The following is a 22,275-nucleotide window of genomic DNA, read 5'->3' on the forward strand; positions in this document are numbered from 1 at the left end:
ATAAAATAACCGGAATGATACAAGATGTGAGGAAATTATGGTAATTATTCAAGATAGCGCGCACCTCACTGATTTCGATGAAATAACGTTGTCACTATTGCGAGTAACTTTCTCCTATGTAAAAAGAAAACCTGTACGAAATCGTACACTCGATGTTCCAGATCTCTGTAAATCTTCGGAATTTACGAAGCAAATTGTGCAATCAAAAGTGCACTTATTAAATGCCTTCGTGACGTATAACAGATAATTGAAATGGAATTCAAGAGTTGAAATATAGCATTGAAATTAACGATAGAGGAAAATGCCATGGTGCAATGCATGGTGGCTCTCGTTTTTGGTCTATGGATTTCTTTTTTTATCTATCGTAACTTTATCGTATGGTATCGTTGAAAATCATTTACAATCATTACAGTTGTCATATGTCCATCAATCGCGTCTTTACTCGAGTGGCTTTTATTATTATCGTTTCTTCCAGAAGTTTCAACAGTTTCATTTTCATTGTACGTTAATTTCTAATTGCTTCTAAGTTTACGAACAGTGGCGTTTGGTAGAAAACGTTCTCCTATACTTTCGACTCGCCTTTTTCACGTAGAATCGTCGTCTTGCCGATTTTGCCATGTTTGCCGGCCCCTGTAATTCCCTTACACGTCTGTACACAAGATAGTTGGCAAGGACCGCGATTTAGCTCGCGCTTAATTACCAACGATTCGTCCGGGAATGTTTGAAGATCCGCGGTTTAAAGCTCGTTACATGTACGTGGTGCGGCCCTGCACGTATGCCGGTGAATAATGCGTCGGAGAAATTGGTAACGAAATTAACGCGAGGAAGGTGCAGCCCGTGTTCCGAGTTGATAAACCTCAGACGGCGCAGACGTTCGAGCAACGGAGCTGTCTCTCGTTAGATCCATTTTCATCCTCGGTTAACGTAACGCGATTTGCCCGGGCTGTTTTAGAGGCGTTATCCTGTTACATTAACGAGCGAACGCCTATGCAGCGACGAGGCCTGGCAATCTGCTCGTCCTTCCATCGCTACGCGTTACTACGATTCCTTTAAAGTCTAAGATTACGGTTACAGGTTTCAATTCTTCGAAGCAAATGGTAAATTTGTTTCTCGTTACGCTAGAAACGCTTACAGATGCTGAATATAATAAATGTAAATTAAAAAAAAAAAAAAAAAAGAAGAAGAAAGAAACAAGGAAATGTGTCTTCTCTTCGTTCTTGAGTTTTTTTTTTTCAGTAAGGGAGAATAGTATATTTGTTAAGTATCCGAATTACGATTGGTATACGTATCTCGTCGTTCCATTTCTACGTGAAACATTTACGTAAAATATCAAAAGTTTTTCGCACTCGTATAGAAGACTCCGTTACATTTGCTTGCTTCTGTTACACATTATTATGTTGCTTAAGCTTTTGCACGAACTGCGAATGTTTTACGTTGCAAAGTCAAGTTTATACAAAGCGTACGTTCTCCTTGTTCTCTGTGTAAGCTGTGAAGATGCATGCTTGTAAGGCGTAATTCTTTTACACGGAGTTGCGTTTTAAAACGCGATTAAGACTGAAACGGTAAAGAGAAAGTCTTGTAACTCTATAGGGGTGGTAATAAACTACCACTACTACGCTCAAAGTTTTCTCTGCTTATTAAAATAAGTGTGAGATTGGAGTATAAAAATTCAAGGATCGTAACAGGGTTAATTGATCTACAACGTCTACAAAAAGTATCCTCGCGCTATTACATATTAATTATTTAGTTCCAGGTACATTGAATTTCGTATCATTTAATAGTACTCATTTAATCGTGATTTAATAGTGATCATTTAATAGTGAAAATGAAATGTCGATAGAAGTTGATGGAAAGAACGTTTTTAATATCATCTAAGACGAATCGTACGTTTCCTAACACACAGTGGAAATTATCAGAATGCGTTGGAAGACACTCACCTTTCCGTGAAATCGTGAGTAGCAGATTGATGCAACTGATGACTGGCGCAAGGTAACGATCTACGTGGCGTTAATACATCCGAGGCGCGATAAGCTATGCTGTGATACGTCGGAGATGTGTCTTCTTCCTTGTTCAAGTATCTATTTGTTGGCTCGATGTAGTATTCCTCGAATCCAGTAACGACCGTGCCATCGAAAAGGCCATCCTCTGTCACGATGCCTTGCACCATGGCATTATCGTCCTCTGCAAATTATCGTTTTCAAATGAGAAACTGCGTTGTAACGCGAATACGTATACAGTCGAGTATACCAAAAACGAATATTGGTACAGACAAGATTTTCCTACAAAGTATCTATAATATATATATTTCCTATAAAACGTAAAATCAGTCGATAAATTGTCAAAAGGTGGACACGATCTCTTTGTCTCCTACGGAGTTCGTATTATGGGATACCCTGTATATTCGTAAAAAAATCTCTGTATATTTCTAGAGAGGATTTTTAAAAGTAGAAGTTGAAAAGTATCGATGGCTGAAATGGCTCGACGATCGTCAGCTGAAATATTCGTATTCGTCGACTTGATTATCCGTGAAACTGATTGAGATACATCGTCTAGCGATGTTCTAGCGACCATTTAGGTATATGATACATGTAGATATATGGTTGCAACAAATATCTTGTAATTTTTACATATACGTATTTTTATATAACTTTTCATCTACAAATTTCTGCCAAATGTGATCGATATAGTCGCGACAGTCGTGTCTCATCAGCGGCAATGAAATTTCAAAACGTTTCGTATAATGCATAGAATATGAAGATAAAATTTGTCCGTGACGAGTGTGGGAATGGTCTCGCGAGCCAGTGTACGTTCATAAAGATACGAATTTGCATAAATATCCGCATATAGCGCATCCCATTAATATTATGATTTACAAGTGGCAATTCTCTTGCAGTTTCGAAACGGCCTGTACCAAGTGAACGATCCGCCTCTGGAGGTGGCGATCGAGAGAATTTATCGAGAGATAGATCGACGTTTTTACCGTTCCACTGCAACGAACTGGCTGCGGTAGCTCGCGTTATTGACGTAATATCGTTTCTTTCCCGGCAAAATATCGCGACGTTTTGGCGAAAATAAGCAGCACACTGGGGAATTTGTTGCCCGTGAGAGCAAAAATATTTTTTACCGCGTCGTTTCCCGGTTCCCCACGCACGCGCAGACGAAACACTTCTGAGCTACCCTCGCAAATCGGTTCGTACGAGAATAGAAAAAAGAAAAATTTATTACGACTCCATAGCCAGGAAAATTCGCAACGAATTAATTGAATACCGGTACTCCCGTGGCAGGATGAGAGATCGTTTTATTCCCTTAATTCGATTCGAGATTGCAATAATATTTACGATGTAATAACTCTTGGTAGAACCGTGAAAGAAGCGATTGCTTGGGAACGAGTCAAAATTGTGAAAAGCTTTTCCTTTGTACAAAGCTTTCGTTTTGTGAAAATCGACTTTGAAGCTGTGAGCGGTATGCGCGCACTCGTCACGGCTTGCTTTATCAATGAAGCGTACACTCGACGATTTTCAGAGTAATCTTCTCGAGAACACGCTATATTTTTCTCCGAATATTTCTGTGTATTTCTTTTATTACTTTCGTTCAAAGTGGCTGACTGATATCGTTTTTTTCTTTTTTTTTGCCAAACCCTTTCTACGATTCTCTACTAACCACTTGCACGATGGATCTGTTCTGATTTACGTAGATACATCGTATTTTTCATTATTATTAATATCGTTCGCAAGTTTTAATATTTATTGTCATTGTTACTATTATTGCTCTTAAATCACTATCGATATGTCATCGCATAAATTTCATGCTATTATCGTTCTATCAAATTATTATTAGTCCATTCACGTTTTCGTGAAAGAGCACATAAAATGTTATTACGGTAAAAGTCCATTTATATAATCAACTAATGACTTCTCTATCCGATTTCTCCGATTAAATTTGGATATACGAATCTTTATACTCTTTATACAAATTTTGTAGTGTTTTTCCTTTGTAATATCTTCATAACACTCGTAGATTAGCGAAAATGCGAACATTCGCAAGGCTGTTACTCAACTTAATAAATTGAAAAGTTTATTTTTACAGTTTCAATAATCACACAAAGATAAAAAGTCTCTTTAGTCGACTAAGAGACTTTGTTTTATCGCTATAAAATACAATATTCGGCTCTCGTGACAATAATAATCCAACCACCTTTGGCCGAGGGTTGATAGTTTTGCCTGTGACAGTTGGGGATTGGCCTAATGCACGCACATTGACCATCCCGAGATTATTACGAGCTCACGTGCTTCGTTAATAAATGCATCGTAAAAAATATATATACGTAAGGAAGAAATTATAACGCGTTTTAAAATATATCAAATAATTTTTTACCATATTGCGACAGAGGATATCACGATGAAAACGACTCTCGACAAATTTTCCAACCTTTTAGATAATAACGCATTCTAATACTAGTCAGCAGCTGGATTCACAACACGATGGAATCGGTAACATAAAAATGATTTATTTATATCTGGACTTGTTACCAAGCAAAAAAACCTTTTTTTTACGAGAAATTTTGTCATGTGGTTCACAACTTGACGATTTAATTGGATATACGTAGTTCTTCCGCGATATAATTGCGCATACGCTTATAAGAATTAAATAAAATAAATATTTTGTTTGAGAAAAACGAAATAAATGGGACAGAAATAGAAAACGATAGAGTATTCTTTAATCTAGAGAGAGATATCTAAAGAAAATAATTGTCTCTACTATCAGCTCTTCAAATGATGAATTCTAAAATATCTACATTTGTATCTTATTTTTACTTTTCTTTTTAACCTTAGAACGATATATACAGGGTGGTTGGTAACAGGTGGTACAAGCGATTCTACGCGAAAAAAGAAGTCGAAAATATAGAATAAAAATTTTTCGTTCGAGGCTTTGTTTTCGAGAAAATCGACTTTGAATTTTCGTTCGGTACGCCTGCACTTTATCGCGTCTCGTTATAACGGATCTCACTGTAGATCGTTGTCTCGATGGAAAAATGAAAAAAAAAAAAGAAATTTTTATTCTATATTTTCGACTTCTTTTTTCGCGTAGAATCACCCCCTTTCCGCTTGTACCACCAGTTACCAACCACCCTGTATATATAGAGAATGAATTTACGAGAAAGAAACAAGTAAGCATTTTCTGAAAGGATTTCGTCAAGTTTGTTGAACTGTTAAGTTAATATGGAAAGACAACGTACTCGAACAACTATACGTATGTGTACGTTCGCACGCGTAATCGCACGTAATCAGCTCGCACGGAAATCGAGCGAATCGCCTTCTATTTAGATTCAGGCAACTCGGGATAACTTCGTTTCGTGTCTCGAGTCTCGAGGTTCGTCGACGGCCCTGCTGCTTCCGGGTGGAACGATAGATTTCCGCGGCAAACTCTCGAATCGAAAATTGTCTCGCTGCGAGCGGAGACGGCGAGACAAAGCGAGCGAGAGCCACCGACGAGGAAGGAAGAAAGTAGGGTAGAGCTATCTATTTCCGTCATAGTCGTCGTCTTCGTCGAGAATTACACCGTTTCGACGATTTCATAATTTCCGGACGCGCGCGCTTCCAACCCTCCCCTGGTTTCTGTAAGAAGGAAAAACTGGGTCGACGAACTTTTACCGCCGCCGACAGAAACGCTGCCGATCTCGTTGGCCGGGATTTTCAATCGCCTGGTAATCTTTAATCGCGTAAAGCAAGGATGAAAAATGAAAGTCCAAGGAGAAAGAGGGGCGAGATTTTGAGAAAAAAAAAGGAAAGAAAAAAAACAGAAGTCGAAATGGAAGCGGCAAGCAGTTCGCGGTGCACCGTACACTTGACATAATTCACCGTAATTGGTTGCCGCTCGTTTCTTCTTCTTCTTCTTCTCTTTTTTACCGCCGACCTTCTCTCCGCGTTTTCTCGCTGCGAAGCAATTACGCGGCCGTTCTTCATAATTAATCGAATGATACACGGCCGCGGTACCGTTTAATTTAGCATTTTTCACCGGACGGGCAACCCCTGTGAAACTACGAAAAGAGAAGGAAAGCGAAAGAGTTCTATCGCCGGAAGTTGAGTCGGTTAATTGTCGATTACACAAAAGCCCCGAATTTCATAGCCCTTCCTTTTTCCACCCTCTCTCCTCGTTCAAATTCCTCTGCGGGATCGAGGGGACGATGGAAAGAACGAACGAATCATTCAAAGGTTTTTCCTTGCAATTAAGTGTTTTAAATCCCTGGACGGGAATCCGGGATAGGTAAATTCACCCCTCATGCTAATCGATACCCCTCGAACAAAGGAAACGATTGAACAAAGGGTTCTCCGGCTCAAACGATCTAGCTCCTGATGCGGAACTACGACCGGATGAAATTACCATTTAAGCGAGAATCGAAAATTCCCCCTTGAATGTCGGCAATTGAGCGAGAAAAGAGGTAAAAGGGGAGGAAAGGGGATGCTCATTAGCTCCCGATACATCCGGAAAAATTCCCCTCCGAGCCTCGAGTGCAGTCACGCGCTCTTTAACGCAGTTCCACTTTATTTTTGTTTTCCGACTAATAGAGCTTCGCCTGCTATTTAATATTTAATTCTAATTAACCAATCATTGTACAGTTTGCTTTCACTATAGAATCTGGTCGACAATGTTATCGCGATATCAATCTCTCCTGCGCGTCCGGTCTTTTGCAGGATGCCGATTTGTTTGCATATCCAATAAATGGACAATACGTGGCTTAATAATGTTAATCAAACCTAAATCAAACCAATCCATTCTGTTAATCGAACTCCTCGCAATCTACACGACCGATAAAACGCGTAATCCACCGTCTGCGAGTATCGTCGATTTTAATCATTTTTTTGATAATCATTCGAAAAGGTCGGCCTAACTTCTTGAAAGTTATTAAAGCATATTAAAGGTATATATAAACTTTATATAATCTTATTATTGCACACCTGGTTTGAACGATCCTCGCACAGCGTCGTACCTCGGCCAATCTCTTATCTTTTATCTCTTACACAAGGCAATCGATCAGCTGATTGCTTCTCTGTATATTCTCCAGATGCTCAATTTTCATATTGCTGCGCCTTTCCTTAGAAGTCATAATTTTTTCAGATTGGAAACACACCGAACTTTCGTAAGGTGTAAATGACTTCTTCAATCGGATTTGTCAATTTGCAAACCATTTTCGCGATGTACTCGGCTTCTTTAATAACTCCCTTTCATCGTTCGGACGATCGTCCGTAAAAGATCTTTTACCTCTGCGTCATTTAACTTGTAACATAAGCTTGATATATGCTCAACTTTACTTTACGTTATACATTTATACGACGCTTAACGTTGAGTTTCAGTTAAATCGTATTATAAGCTTAACCTTACTCCCTATTTTACCGTAATTGTTGACGCTTTTCTCTCTAATTGCCAATTGTCATTTCCTACTCTGTAACAACCATATCGATCCGCTGATGTTATGATGAACATTTTATCATTGTTATTATATGCATAAGCGTAAAAATAACGATCGCCGCGGCTTAAAGCCAGCATTTTCCGATTTCATTCGAAACTACCGTACGTTACGAGAGAAGTCAGAAATTCGGCGTGTCTCGAAACGAAGCTCAGCGTAAAAAGCGACACGGCGATGGAACCTGCGTGCCTGGCCCGTTTTTCCCTGCTTTATATCGAACTTTGGCCAACGCGCGCGCGATTCCATCGGCGAAATCCATTTAAAACGGACGTGCCGCGCACGAAATGGCTTATGAAACGATACAGTTAAGTCTTGCAAGTTTTCCAGTCCCCTGTAGTTGGACTGATGGTCGGTTTACGCACAGTCGATACCAGTGTTCCCACGGAAAATAACAGACCGTGGCCGTGGACACGCGATCTAAAAGCGTGGCGGCAAGGCAAAAGATAACGAGAGATAGAGACAGAGGGAAGGGCGCGTAAAAGGGAGGCCGATATCGAGCTTAACAAAGAATACGGTTCGCCGTTTAATTTGCTTTGTATCGCGGTACCTGGTCGATATGCGTGTGGACACTGCGGACTGGTAACGATGTCGCTGATGGGATGTCCTGTTCTTTGTTACGTACAGCGAGTCACGAAAGTATTTGAACACTTGCTATCCGTAGGAAACTTTCGAAATTGTAGAAATGTCGCAATGTGACACGCGACTGTCGTGCTTATCCTGTTAAATTTTAGATTTTCAACTTTCACGACGATTAGATGGCACATCTGCGATTCTTCGAATTTCAGTCGCGTTCGTGGTAGCAGTAGTTTCACGTTGTTCCGACGTTTCGTGAACATCCGAGGTCGCTTCTTCGCAAGCTCGCCGAAAATTTCCGTCCTGACGACGACGCGCACACGTTAAAAAGATTGAAACGCTACACGAAAGAGAAGATTCTTTAAAATTGTAATGTACTTACGAAATCGAAGATATTTATTGGGAAAAGAAAAGATTTAGAAAATTAGTAAGACGATATCGGACGTTTCATATGCTCTGTAATCTAGTAAAAAAGGGAATATGTATATCTACTATTAAAAAGCTTCGTTAGTAAGTAATTCGAATTTATAATGCGCTTATGACTCTGTAATCACGTAAGAGTTGCTTATTAACGATATTTACCATCAGTTTTTCATTTATCATTAATATGTAAATTGTAATAAGATTACGACAAATCTATCGGTAGAGATATAAAAGTATTTAATAGAACATAAATAATCAACACGAAGCAACATAAATAATCTTCTCTGAATACATTAATAAATGATATTAATTATCAATGAGATAAAATAAACGCCAATAAATACTTTTATAATGCCCGGTAGAGATGTACGTTTGCAAACAAAAATCCTGTAATTCCTATGTAAATTTCTCGAATCGTCTGAAAGTTGGCTACTGAAACCGCAATGCCGGTGTCTCATTACGGTTCTAATAAAACCTCGAAACGTATTTACCAAAGTTTTTACAATAAGCGTCCAAACACCGTCCCGTTTCGCAGTGAGCTAAAAGCTTGTCGGGAAAAGTCTCGAATAAAAAAGCACGAGTTACCAAGTGTCAGCGAGTATGAAAGTCAAATAAATTCACCTTCGACGAACTTAGACGACGCGTAAGAAGTCTTAAAATCCCGGGCGTAAGTCTTCGCAATTCAATTACATCGGCTTACGTTACGCAAAAACTTCTTCAAGACTCGCGGCTTACAATGGCGAGCTAAACGAAGGAATCAACAGAGGTACCGTGTAAGCTTTTCATCCTTGATCTTACGTCGATGGGTCACGATCAGAGGACACGTTCGTGCATTTACTCGTGGGAAGAAGGACACACGAGCGCGTTCGAATCGACGGTGGATCGTATCTAGGACCTTCTTTTTACCGCAGCTTCGAGAATGACGGAAGAAGGGTGGCGAATGGTCTCCGGAGACAAGAAGCAAATCAAAGAGTCCCACGTCGTCCAATTCCCAATTCCTTCGTTCGATTTTTGTTCCAAACGAGCGGACGAAGGCTGGCTAATTCGATCCAATTTCGCGCGGCTGCTTAACCGTCAACGTGGATTCCCCTCGGACGAGTTTCAACGTAATCGACGCGCGATTCGATGACGTGGCCGATGCAAGATGTACCTTCGGTGCTCCTGTGCTCGACGAAATGGGAAAACGGTGGTTGGTTAGACTGGACGATTCGAGGGAAGGAAGTAAACGACGAAACAAACGAGTTCTTACGGGCGTAGTTATGCGCACAGTGGGTGTAGAAAGCATTCGTACGCTCGTTTGAAGCGGAATAATAAAAACGAATAAAGAAGTTGTAGAAAATTGTCTTCGCGTTCTTTTCGCGGTCTTCACGACCGATTACGTTTTTTTCTTTTTGAAATTCTTTCTACGCGTCATTCGGTAAACTGATCCTTCTGATTTCTCGAGCAAGTCGTTTGGTTCAATTTTAAAAAAAGTTATTCTGTTCTAAAAGAACGTACGATAGTATCTTCTACACTCGCTGTATCATGGTTCGTGCAAAGTATCTGATAGATATTATCCGCGTACAGGGCGGACAGAAAAATTAATATACTACGCTCTAACAGATGTTATCGTAATTTATGTTAACGCGTGTTAATACGTACTGGGAGAAGGAGAATGGAGAAAGTAGAGAAAGGAAGATGAGAACAATAAGACCAAAGAGAGCACTGTGCGTAATACAGATCAGAGGGTGGCACGAGTAAGGTGCGAAGGGATGAGTGTTTATAAGGAATATTGCAAATCAAGTTCGTTCTATGGTTCTCTGGAGTTACAATAAGTATCTATCTACATCTATTTAACACTTTGACTGCCACGCCGAAATCACACGTTTCGCTCAGGACGCCACGGGAGTATTTTTATTATTCGAAGCATATAATGGCAAAATAATAATAAATTGACGATGTAAGACAACATTCTTCCCCAATCGACCACTTATTTTATTGGTGATCACGGGCGACCACCGTGGCACCTTGGTAACAGTCGATAGCGACGTATTATAACGAGGCTTCGTTTATTTCAACAAACCATTCGCATTCGTTATTTCGTTATAAGCAAAACGTGCGGAATATATCGTTGAAACGTGTAGAAAATACTAGTAAACGGTATTTGCTCGTTCTATATATAATAGTAAGGTATGTGCACACTTCTAACTTCAATTATGCGATTATAAAGCAGCATTTACGATTATTCTCTAAGCCGTGTTTATAATAATATTCGTAGATTACCCCTCAAACATATGGATGCAAACACAGTGCATCGTTAGATGCGAGATTTGTTCTCATTTTTTTTTTCATTGATGTTCTAATAAAAATGTTTAATTCTTCAATGGGGCACTTTTTATTTCAAAGTATCTTCTATTTATCGGTTATATTAAAAATACTCTAACTATCGATTTTCATTCAATTTTTACAATTGTAAGAAGTTCAAGCGCTCCGGTTACCAATGCCCACCGTGGCAAAGTGAATATATCTTGTCCATGGACTTTTTCGATGTTGAATCGATATACACATTTTTCTTTTGTCGAAACTCGTATATCATTCTCTTGGTTCTTCTCTGTATATAATTCTGACGTGGAATTGATCGACGCATCTATCGAATCGATACCGAAGATGATACAACGCAGAACCGATCATGGACGCGACTATCGATTTTAAAAATCGGTCACAAAATTCTATAAGGAAGGAGAAATACAGTGGCGTAAGAAATGCGTCGCCTATCTGTGGTGTTATCAGAAATCTGCTTTTCATTTGTGCGACGCAACGTATTGAATTTGAAAATTGCTGTTCCATGAAAGACGAAATATATGACTTATCAGAGACGCGTTTTCCATCTGTGATCTTCGACTGTCCGATTTTCCTTGCGTATACGCGCTTCCATTGAAATTGAAACGATAGCTTCTTTTCCGAGGAGCAGGCTGTTTCTATTCGCGCGAATTCTCGTCCATTGTAACCTAAGAAGCACAGGGGCGAAAGAGAACGAGAAATCAACGTTGAAAGCGTAGAATATTAGATTAAAATCGCGCCACTCCCTAACGTTCTCTCCTTCGAATTCTCTAAAAAGAATTCAGTCTCTCGTGGGACGCGTTAAGAGTTCTGTCTCGCGTGAAATTATTTTCAAGCGTAGCCAGAGAGTGAGCGCAGGGCAAATGATCCGGAAAAATGCCTAGCTAAATATTAAGTTTGCATCGAGTTAAAAAGGGATCGGTAAGAGTAACAAGAAGAGGCGGACGACGATGGAGTCTCTATCCTCGCGTTTAAAAAAAAACAGCGAAATTTGCTCGCAAATCTAATACGTAATACAAACAATAAGGTATCCGCTTGTCTCTGACGCGAGAAGCGAATTCGAGAGCGCTTGGCTGGCGTTGTTTCACCGCTGAAAGTGCAAGATAAACGATAATATTGTGCAACGGCGCATAATCAGCGAGAGAACAGGGACGAAAAGAATAGAGAGAGAGAGAGAGAGAGAGAGAGTGTGTGTGTCTTGCAGGATGCAGCGGGTGAACAACGAGGGAACAAACCGAGGGAACTGTTTCAAGGATGACTAGTCGAATCGGACATCCTTAGAAAAGTTTTATCATAGTCTAGGTCGGCGTTGGTGGTCGACGATACGAACGTGATACGTTGTTGTTTCGTGTACACAGAAACGAATGTCCTTTCTCTTTTTCTCACTCTGTGCACGGTGTCTGTGAAATCATGGGTATTTGTAGTCTCTGGTCATCGGATTGAGATCGTAGTTTCACTTTCTCACTACGATGTGTCATATGCACGTACAATGTCAGATCGGTGCAAAAATTGTCTTCGCCCGTTATACACAGTGACTCGAGAAAGTATTCGAGAAAATCGACTCGAGAAAATTGTTCTCAATATATCGTGTGTATCGTACCAAGCTTTCTGAAATTTCGTTCACGCACAGTAACGACTATCGTGATTGTACTAGTAAAGTTTGAAAATTTATATAGAAGTTACGAGAAATTTATCGGAAACATACACTCAGTGAAAAATGAATACACAGCATGAACACTAGTCTTGAACTTGCAATTAGCGTTAAAGACGCGTTCCACTAAATATCGTGGCTTACCGATATAACGATCCATTGATTATTAAAGTACTTCAGTGATCCTTAGCTTGTACAACAAATATCTTGCGAGTGTCACATATATTTCCAGATCTGTTTCCAATTTTAGCCGTGTCTCGTTATAGTAGCAATGAAATTTCAACATTTTCCGTACGATTATACGACACGTAAAAGTTTTGCGAGAGCATAAATTTTGAGTTGTATAAAAAGTCGTTTTTTATTTTACATTTTCCACCTATCTTTTCACCAAGAGTCGGCCCTTGCTCGCTTACGCGACTGCAGAGACACCCTGTATATCTTCCTTTTCCTCTCTTCCCTCCGTCGAGTGTCTGCAATTCCACACCATATCGCCTGGCTACGTTTGCTCGCGTTAAAATCAGCTGCAAACTCTTCCCGTCTCATAATTGACCTATTTCTCGCGGACCAGGCCTCGGTGCAATATTCCACTTCGTGGCGGCCAAGTAACTCCGACGTCGACGCGAATGTAATTCGCTCCGATTCGAAGATAGAGAAGGTGGCGGAAAGAATCAGCGAGGATCCTTTTTCTTCCTCGCTGGTCGGTGTTCTGTGTCGCGGATCAACTAAATCCCAATGAGGATCCATCTAGTTTAGATTAATTCGAATAGAGTGGAGGAACGTTGGTACGAAAAATGGAAGGATTTTGCCTTCGATCGGAGAAGTAACGCGAGGGTTCTGTATATTTGCTGGGAAATAAATAATTAGAGCCACACATTCGTCGTTCGATTAATTTACATACATTTAATTAAATGGCAGATGTTTACGCGCATATGAGAAACTTGAATGTTTTGTGATTAACAGTGATTAAGTTTAACAAACACATTTTTTCGTTAAATATATATCGTCGCTTGGACGAACTGACTAAAAATGTCATGGCAAATTACTCGATGATTTGCAAAACACCACAGGTTCACGATTTTACAAACAAGAGAGCTACTTCTTGCGAGAAAAGTGACTATCTAATAATTTAACAAAAAACCACGTTCACAAGAAAAATCAACGATATCGATAACGAATTGAAAAAGATAAGCAATCTTATCTTTTGCAGTTATGGAATTCGCGGCTTCGATTATCTGACATGACGAATGTTTTATTACGAAAAATTGAAATGTTGTTATCGAGATTATTATTGAGCGGCAATTGAAAATTCTAGCGTAACTCTCCCATTTTCTCGGAAAAGGGCAAAAACGAGAAAGGATCGTTTTCGTTATAAACCCTTGAATCGTTCGCCATTTTTACACGAATTCTCTGTTTCGTATTTATCGTATTTGTAACTATTAATTAATTTTTTCCCAAATAACTTAATTTATCATATTTTCATTTTTATTACCGTATTGTATTTTATAACGAGTCTCGTTGTTTTAAATTCAACTTTCAAAGAACCGTATTATTTGAGAGATAATTCGACATTTTATTTATAAGCAGATAATTTATGTAATTGCCTTGATTGGCGTATAACGAGAAGCAAATTTCATAGACATTTCGATAACCCTGATTGACAGTGAATTCCAATACCGGCACGAGTTTATATTTAATTCGTAATTGCTCGCCAAACGGAAATCGAGGAGTTTGAAAAGACACGGATTTATCCTAAATAACGGTTTGGTGTTCGTTCGGAAAGCTTGCCTCGGAACAGCTGTAAGGAATTCAAGCGTCGAAGGAATAATCGATCCTCCCCTTTGATTAAATTCGACAGAAATTCGTTATTACAGTTCCGGTTGGAGCGCGAGCCCCAAAGAACAGCAGGCCTTTAATTAAATCGTCCTAGACGTCGGTGTTCGCTGCCAGCAGGTCGTCCGTAAACTCCGCGGAAAAAGAATAATCATCCTCCTTTCTTCTTCAATTAAGAGCTCTTGGAGGAAATATTCTACTTCTAGGGGCTAAATACGAATTATTGGAATCCGGTGTAATTTCATTTCATTCAGCCTCGAAGAAGACGCGACTCGGTCAAACCTTCGCAGCCTGGTCGAGGAGCAGAGCAAAGAAAAAGTAAAAGAAGAGAAGCAGAAAAGAGATCAAAAAATGGGAAGATGAAGATAACAAGAAAAAGAGGCTAAATAGTATAATAGGCGTGGAATGGAGAAAGTAGAAATTCTGATTATGGCAATGGAGAAGCGAAAGGAGTGAGCAACGCGCGACGAAAAGGAAACCGAAGAACGAAAGAGGATGAGCGTGGGAGGGGCGCGTAACCGGAGAAGCTTTCACGGGGGCAACCGGCTGCTTTCACGGAGAAAAGCTCTGGCGCTCGTTAGTGGGAAAATCCAATTTAGTCGGGGAACGGTTAGCGGGAGCGATCCGCACGCGAAATCGCGAAAACTCGAACAATACGCGTCGCGCGATCTCCTGCACCCCCGCGTGTGACAAACACCTGACGTCCGCCTGTTGCCAGACACACAGCGAGAATATGCTCAACGAACTTGTTTTATTGATTAACAATCGAATTACGCCCAATCGTCCGGTGCGTTGATTTGATTCATCGTTCTATACCGTTTTCACGCGCCTCTCGTCTATCTTTTGAAATCGTCCGTCTCCCGTTTCGCTCTTTTCATCTATGTCCTATCCTTTCCTGTGTTTCACGCTCGCGATTCTTTTTAATTAGTCATAACCCACGGGATGGGCTTTAATTAATTTGATCGTGCCGCGTATCGCCGATACGGGCCACGCTCCTATCCTTTGTTCCGTGTAATTAACGAGCCTGGAAAAAAGTAATCGTCGCGCGAGTTCCGCTTCCGTGCGTCTTAGCAACCAGACGGATAATTTTATTTCTCAGGCAATCTGAGAAGAGACACGTTCTCGTGTTCGACATCGTAAGAATTTTCGTAAGATCGGATGTGAAGTTGGCGCGCACAGCGGATTATTCAATTTGAACGTGAATCGCGTTAACGGCGTAACGCCAATTATTTATCACCGTCGTGATAATTAATGCATAGCCGTTAATGAAAGCTCGTGGCCGGCGTGCAAGGCACAGACCGCTGACAACGTTTCCAACCTCGACCGCTCGCAACAAATCGAAAATTCGTAATCGAGAGTCAGTCCCTGCAATGTTGCTCTAGTTTGTTGATTAACTATTCGATTGCGTTGAGCGTTACGTTGCTTTAAATTACAATATACCGTGGTCGCTTCTGATACTCTGTTTTATGGATCGTTGATCATTTTGTTAGAATTGCGTCCGCGTATTATGTGCTCGCGGAGTTAAACAAATTTGTTCTCGCTGCACGAAGATTTTTCACTTTTGACTCGGTCTTCTCACTTTTAGATATTATCACAGTATCTACATGTACGGAGCGTTTTGCTACTGAGCTCAAAGAATAGAAATAAGGGAAATGTCGCTCATACAGACGTTGGTTCGTTAATGGGTTATTAAATAAAAAAATTATTGTAATAAAAATACAAAAAGCTGATTCTTCGTACGATAAAAAATAGAGCCAAATTGGTGATGTGAGTTGAAAACTACAGGAATGCGGTGATGTTACGACCACTGTTTTCTAAATTTACTTTACAATTTATTATTATTCGTGTCACTTGTTTGCGACAAGCGAACTTATGGAGATAAAACATTCGTCCTTCGAGAATTTAAATAATTCCTGTCACTGATGTGACAGAATTAAGAAATTAAGAAAAATGGGCCTGTTCAGGTTGGTTTCCAAGAGATTCGTATCTCAGATGTATACATGTAAATTAATAAGGATTTTCTACAAAGTTATTTCTCAATTAATGATCGCTTCCTTTCTCTGGAGAAACTAGTCAGAGATCGAACGAACGAGATAATGAACAAAAAATCAATGAGAATGGAAACGACCAGTCGTAACGACATGTTTCAGAACGACGGATGCCATCCTTAAATCCTGGCTTAATTAGCCAAAGTACCGACGCGTTAAGTACACATTTTATCTCTGCCATTTTGTTCCTGTAATTTGTAATCCTCGAGTGTGAAAATCTGCGAAGCGAGAAGCATCGCGTCGGTTATGAATACGTCGAGCAGTATACTGGCTAGCAGCCAGGAGACCTCGCCCGCAATCTCCATCGAACTCATCCTTCGTCGATGAGATGATGGCTGATTTAGGCGTTTGGGGATTAATCGACTAATCGAAAATAAAAAGTAAATTTGCTCGAGCAAGAAATCTTATCATCGTCGTTTAGAAGGCAAGAATATCAGCGATGTTTTAGAAGAGGATAATTATCCTTAGATTATAGTAAATAATGTTGATAATAATAATAAATCATATAAATTCGTGTAAATTGTGAATAGTAATAGCTGGTTAATTGTGACTATTCAAATATGATTATATTTTAATTTGAAATTAGGCTTTTTAGGAAGAGTATATTTCGCTAGGAAATCAATTTGAAATAGAAAATTATTAATAATTTGACAGCTTGGGGAACGTGGTTAACAGTTTCTGGCTTTTGAAGATTTCTAATGAAATATTTTCATACAGAGGATTCAGAAACTGATTAACGTGAATCAGTATTTTACTGGACAAAACAGATTTGTAATAAATATAAAATTATATCACGAGTAATCACACAGTTTTTCATATTTTCTTTATAGCTGAGATATTTTTTAACAGGAAAGAACTGGAATTAAGTGGGAAGTGACTTAATAGACTTGCAGATTTTTACGTCAATTCGTACGTTTCTAAATACACCTAAGGAAATGGAACCTAAGTAGAGATTTATTTCAACCTCTGAATACTATAACGATCTTGTTATGTTTCCAGCAGATTGACGGCATACGAAGAACATGACAAATCTATTTCTATTGATTTTTTTACTTTGGTACCGTTTGATGGCTAAAATAACGTAATACGATAATTTAATTTCTTAATTATAGTGATATAACAGGGAAGAACTTCTGCAAATAATCAAGAATATATTCGATACTATAGTAACATATATCCTCAAGATCAGGAGTTCCATAGCGAGCAATAGTTACGTACTCGCCAAATGCCACGAACAAAGCGACAGTTTCAGTAGCGCGGTTCTGATTATTAAGTTTTCTAATTACTCGTATCCTATTCTCTTTCTCTGCGGTTTTCATATTTAACCAGTTAACTGCGTTTGACGTGTATACACGTCGTCGCTTGTATTTATTTACGCACTCCATGAGCTAATCCCATGAGATATTTCTAGAGCTAAGTTCCACGGTTAACTGATTGGACAGATAAAATCAATATTTCTAAATGATAATCTAATTGACTCAGCCCATTCACGACACTCGAGAATAGACCGTTTGCAGGTCGATGATCGAAGCGAGACGAGTCGTTGATTAAAACGTCGTCGCTCGACGAATTTAAGGACACAGAGGCGAACATTTCCGGTAGGAAAGAACGCGTTGCTCTGGAAGATTGGCTCGGCTGGAATTTTCTAAGTGACTTGCCACGCATCATCCGACGTTCTCCATTATCGTAGCACGCCAATCGGCCGTTTCCGGCCGGCGCAATTACACACGGGTACACCGTCAATTAGGCAAGTTTAATCGGTAATCGGATTATCAGTGATACGGGTTATCCTGCGCCGTTGCACCAGCCGGTGTGTCCCGTGCCCCATTCTAACACACGACCACCCAAACACACCTATGTACGCGTACATAGCCGAATCGAAAAGTCAAGTTAATTTAATCATTGTATCGTTGGAACAATTACCGCGCGTCCTGATCGTTTTCGCAGCGTGACAAACGCGCATTGTAACGGTTATTATGCTTGCAATCGTTTCATCTCTTCCGTAGCTTCCAATTACGAAGATATCGATACGATTATCTGCATCGTTCTATGGGTCGGGGTCGATTATAATTTCGTACACGCGACCTCTCCTCTCGGCTTTTACGGTCTGTCGTTATTTATTTGTCATTGTACGCCTCCTTGTTACATCGATCGTTGGACGAGCAGTGAATGAAACGCACGGCCAGTGTTAATTCACTTGGATCACGAAAGTAAGTCGAACGCTTACCGTAGAAAGTTTCTGCGAATATATTAGGCGCGTTAGAAGAAAGCTGGAAATTTGATTGATATTCCAACGAGTAAATTGCAATGAATTTTTATGAATTTTTATAGTCATAGTACGAACGTAATTAAAGAAGTTAAGGCTAAATAATAATTTAGTTCGTCCATTAAATAATATAATAAATATTATAACAAGTACTCTAGTTTGTACAATTTTTCATATTACATTCTGTGGACTTTTTCATACTGGTATTTCGCGTGTACGAAAACTGCATAAACATTGGCAGTCTGAATTAAACAGAGATCGTTGCACATCAACTCGTTCCGCGCCCGATCGTGCCACGATTGTAGGGATACTGCACTTCTTCGATAATAGATTGTTAAGTAAGAACAAGGAAGAGAGTCTGTAGGCAATCACGGAGCAATTCTTCCACGTAAGCGATACGTAAAATCGATGCGTTCAAGCTGTTTAACGAGCACCATTAGCATCGAGCCAGCACGACCGGAGGAACAATGCCAGGTGAATTATTTCGCCGGAGCAACTCGCAAGTTCCGTAGTCGAAAGAGTATGCGTCTCATAATTCCGCTTGCTACACGGATACGCAAAGTTTTCATCGTAATCACGTCGCGAGTGTTCCCCGCGCGCAATTGTTACTTGAAGTATGCCGGCACATCGAGGTAGAGCCTTAAGCTTGGCCCGGACCCCAGTCACGGAAATTTATTCCATTGTCGTATAACGCTGCGGAAGAACCCGGAGGAAGCTAGTAGAACCCGGAGGAAGGAACTCTTTTTCGAGTTCGCGTACGCGAGTTTGTACCGCGCGACTGATAAGGAATGAAAGTAATTGGAAACCGTCGAGTTTGCGAAATACAGTCGACGACAAAAATAAGTCGTGCAACAATGGGCTTACGAATTACGAAGTTTCGTTAAATACGGCTTGTTTACACAACGATGCAAATTTGTTTCAACAAAGTTTCAATTACCCATTTATTGGATGATCTACGATACGTGCTACAATGACGCGTGGTGGTGGACAAGAGATTTTAAAATTCCTTTAAAATTCCCACTTTTGTATAACGACTTACATTAGCATTAACATTTTTCTACTAGACATGTTTTACCATGTTCGTAATATAATTATCTGTTTCATATCTATTCGTAATTTAATTGTTCTTATCGATCATATCGATTCTTTAAACTTTCTTTTGCTTTTCGTTGTACTCGTATGAAAGCTTTTACGTTTTGTTATCGTGCACATTGCATAAAACATTCAGAAATTATTCATCAGCGCTGTTACGAGATCCGACTGTCACGGTTGTATCGGTAAAATTTGAAAGCAATTTGAAAATGTATATAGAAATTCATAAAATATGTTCTTAATACTTTCGTGAGCCCGTGTACATGACATTAGTATACTAGTTGAAATAAACTTTATCGATACATACTTCCGCTATCTGTTCGCTTCTTTTTGTCCCCGACTGTAAAACGGAATAAGGTGGATTTTGTAGAAACTTGCGTGTACGGAGGAGACTAACGATATAGAAGTTGGAAATTTGGTTAACTTGGCTAGTGGACGAGCACGGTGCGCGATGAAGTCTCGCATACACAAGAATATGGGAATATCGGAGAGCTATCTGATTTCAGCGAGCGTTCCAGTAGCGAGAGGAACTCGAATAAGTAGATACGTGTACCAACGAAAAGCGTACGAAGCCCGCAATATAATTTCGTGCACCGAATGAGTTCGAACTGGTCTAACCGCAGCCTCGCCACCGCTCGAAACTTGATCGCGCACAACGCCGTTGACGTCGATGCAGCCACGTCGCGATCAACGTTTCTCTTCGAGCTGCTCCAACTTCAACCTACAGCCGTCGTTATTCCTTCGATAATCGCTTCGTTGAGTGATCGTGCGAGCTGCGGAAAATTTTCCACGCGTAACTTGTTGAATCTATACGGCCGTTCGTCGACCTACGAAGACGCAAAACATTTCGCGTTTCAAGCTTTTAATCGACTGCAAAGCTTTTAAATCATAATACAGAGTGTTTCGCAACGCGGGCTCATTTCAGCGGTGAACAGGGGACACAAAAGCGGTGAAAAATGTTCGCGTAAACACGTGTCCTATTTGATCTTGTTTCAAAGCTATAGACACTTTTGTGTTTCGGTAGCCCGCAACTGCTTACCTACGTATGTAAAAGGTATGCTGGCTTTTGCAGCCGCCTTGTCAAAGAACTTCGCAATCTTTCAAAAATTCCACGCGTATGTCGAGTAATACAGAGGGTAGCCGTTTCGAGCACCTTCTACGAAGGTAAGCTGTTACGGATTACTGGAACACAGAGGTGGCTGTAACTTTAAAGCAAGATCAAATGGGACACGTGTTTATACGAACTTCTGTCATTGTTTTCGCGTCCCCTGTCCATTGCTGAAGTGAGTATCGCGTATGATGAAACAGCCTGTATAATGTGCTAAATATGCCGCGAATATTCATGCAACTTCACATTTTTACGAATATAATTAAAAAAATTGTAATTAAGTTATAATTAAAATTATGATCAAGAAATGAGAATTAATAAAAAGAACACGTTATACGCGTTGTCTGCCGATCCAAATTTTCCATAAATGTATGAAAATTCGTAGTCTAATGATCACGTCTTTTTTTTTTTGCTTTGTTTGTTAACCAACGCGGGTTTCTTTGTGCGAGTATGTAACGCAGGATTCGTAATAAAGCTCTGCCGGATTTAAAAGGCAACAGTTACGCTTGGCGATGCTCAAGCGTAAAAATGCAGGCCCTAGCATGGCGTTTTCCGTTTCCAGGAGTAAGGCAACTCAATTACGGCGATCCTTCGCGCGGTCTTATCCAACGCGTACGCAACAACTATAATTATACGATGGCCAGATCCGCGTCATGTTAGCGAATAATATCGCGGAGGAAACGCGCGTTCCGCTTCGAACGATCGCGATCGTAACGTACGAGATAAATGGCGAGAACGTGCCGTAGATGAGAAAAGAAGACTGTTGAAACATACGTAAATGATTCGTGGAAAATTGACACGACATCAATCAGTGAAAAATTAGGAAAGGTGTCTCAAACTTTACCGATGTAATCAACATATCTTATCACTCATATCTCAGTCATATCTTATCACTGGACTGCGGATGTTTATGTATTTTAGGGACGTTCAAGAATGCAAACATTCACAATTTGCATATAATATCAGTGAAGTCTCGGTTATCGAAATTCGGTTCGAGGAGCTTCGACCACTTCGCCATAACTTCGCTTTTTATCGAAATTTTAGCACGAAAAGTACGAAAGTGTGGATAGTTAGATCGAATCGATTAAACGACGAATTAAACCTAAATACATGTGCAATATTACATTGTCAAAAATTACCTATAATTTTATTATAAAATTTGCGAACACGAATAAATCTTTTCGTATTATCCGAGATAGACCTCCGGTGCACATCATCCCAGATAATAAAAAAGAGGTTCTACCGTGATTATTATAATATTTAGTGGATCAAGTAAATAATCATCCATGTTGAATTTCTTTAGTTATATCCATGAAAATATAAAACATGCGCAGTCTATTTATTATTAGACCAAGGGAGTTTTACGCATTTATGAAGAATTTGAAGATGCAAGCGTGCACAGAACGCGCACAGCATTGCAGAAATATATAAAACATCGAAAATATAGTACTCCTTAAAATATTATCCTTTTTGTGGCAAAGGATGGTTTACCTCTTGAAT

The 22,275-nt window shown here is 39.8% G+C and overlaps 1 protein-coding gene across 2 annotated transcripts in view; it reads right to left on the reverse strand.

Moving 5' to 3' along the window:
* The window catches only part of LOC126869964 (disintegrin and metalloproteinase domain-containing protein 10-like), a 55,026-nt gene that overhangs the window by 7,575 nt on the left and 25,176 nt on the right, over positions 1 to 22,275 (reverse strand). For both annotated transcript variants that reach the window (XM_050627208.1, XM_050627209.1), the window contains exon 5: positions 1,938 to 2,181. In XM_050627208.1, the coding sequence (XP_050483165.1) occupies positions 1,938 to 2,181 (244 nt within the window). The remainder of the gene's footprint in view (positions 1 to 1,937; positions 2,182 to 22,275) is intronic.

The sequence above is a fragment of the Bombus huntii genome, chromosome 10 (assembly GCF_024542735.1).
Source record: "Bombus huntii isolate Logan2020A chromosome 10, iyBomHunt1.1, whole genome shotgun sequence".
Lineage (NCBI taxonomy): Eukaryota > Metazoa > Arthropoda > Insecta > Hymenoptera > Apidae > Bombus > Bombus huntii.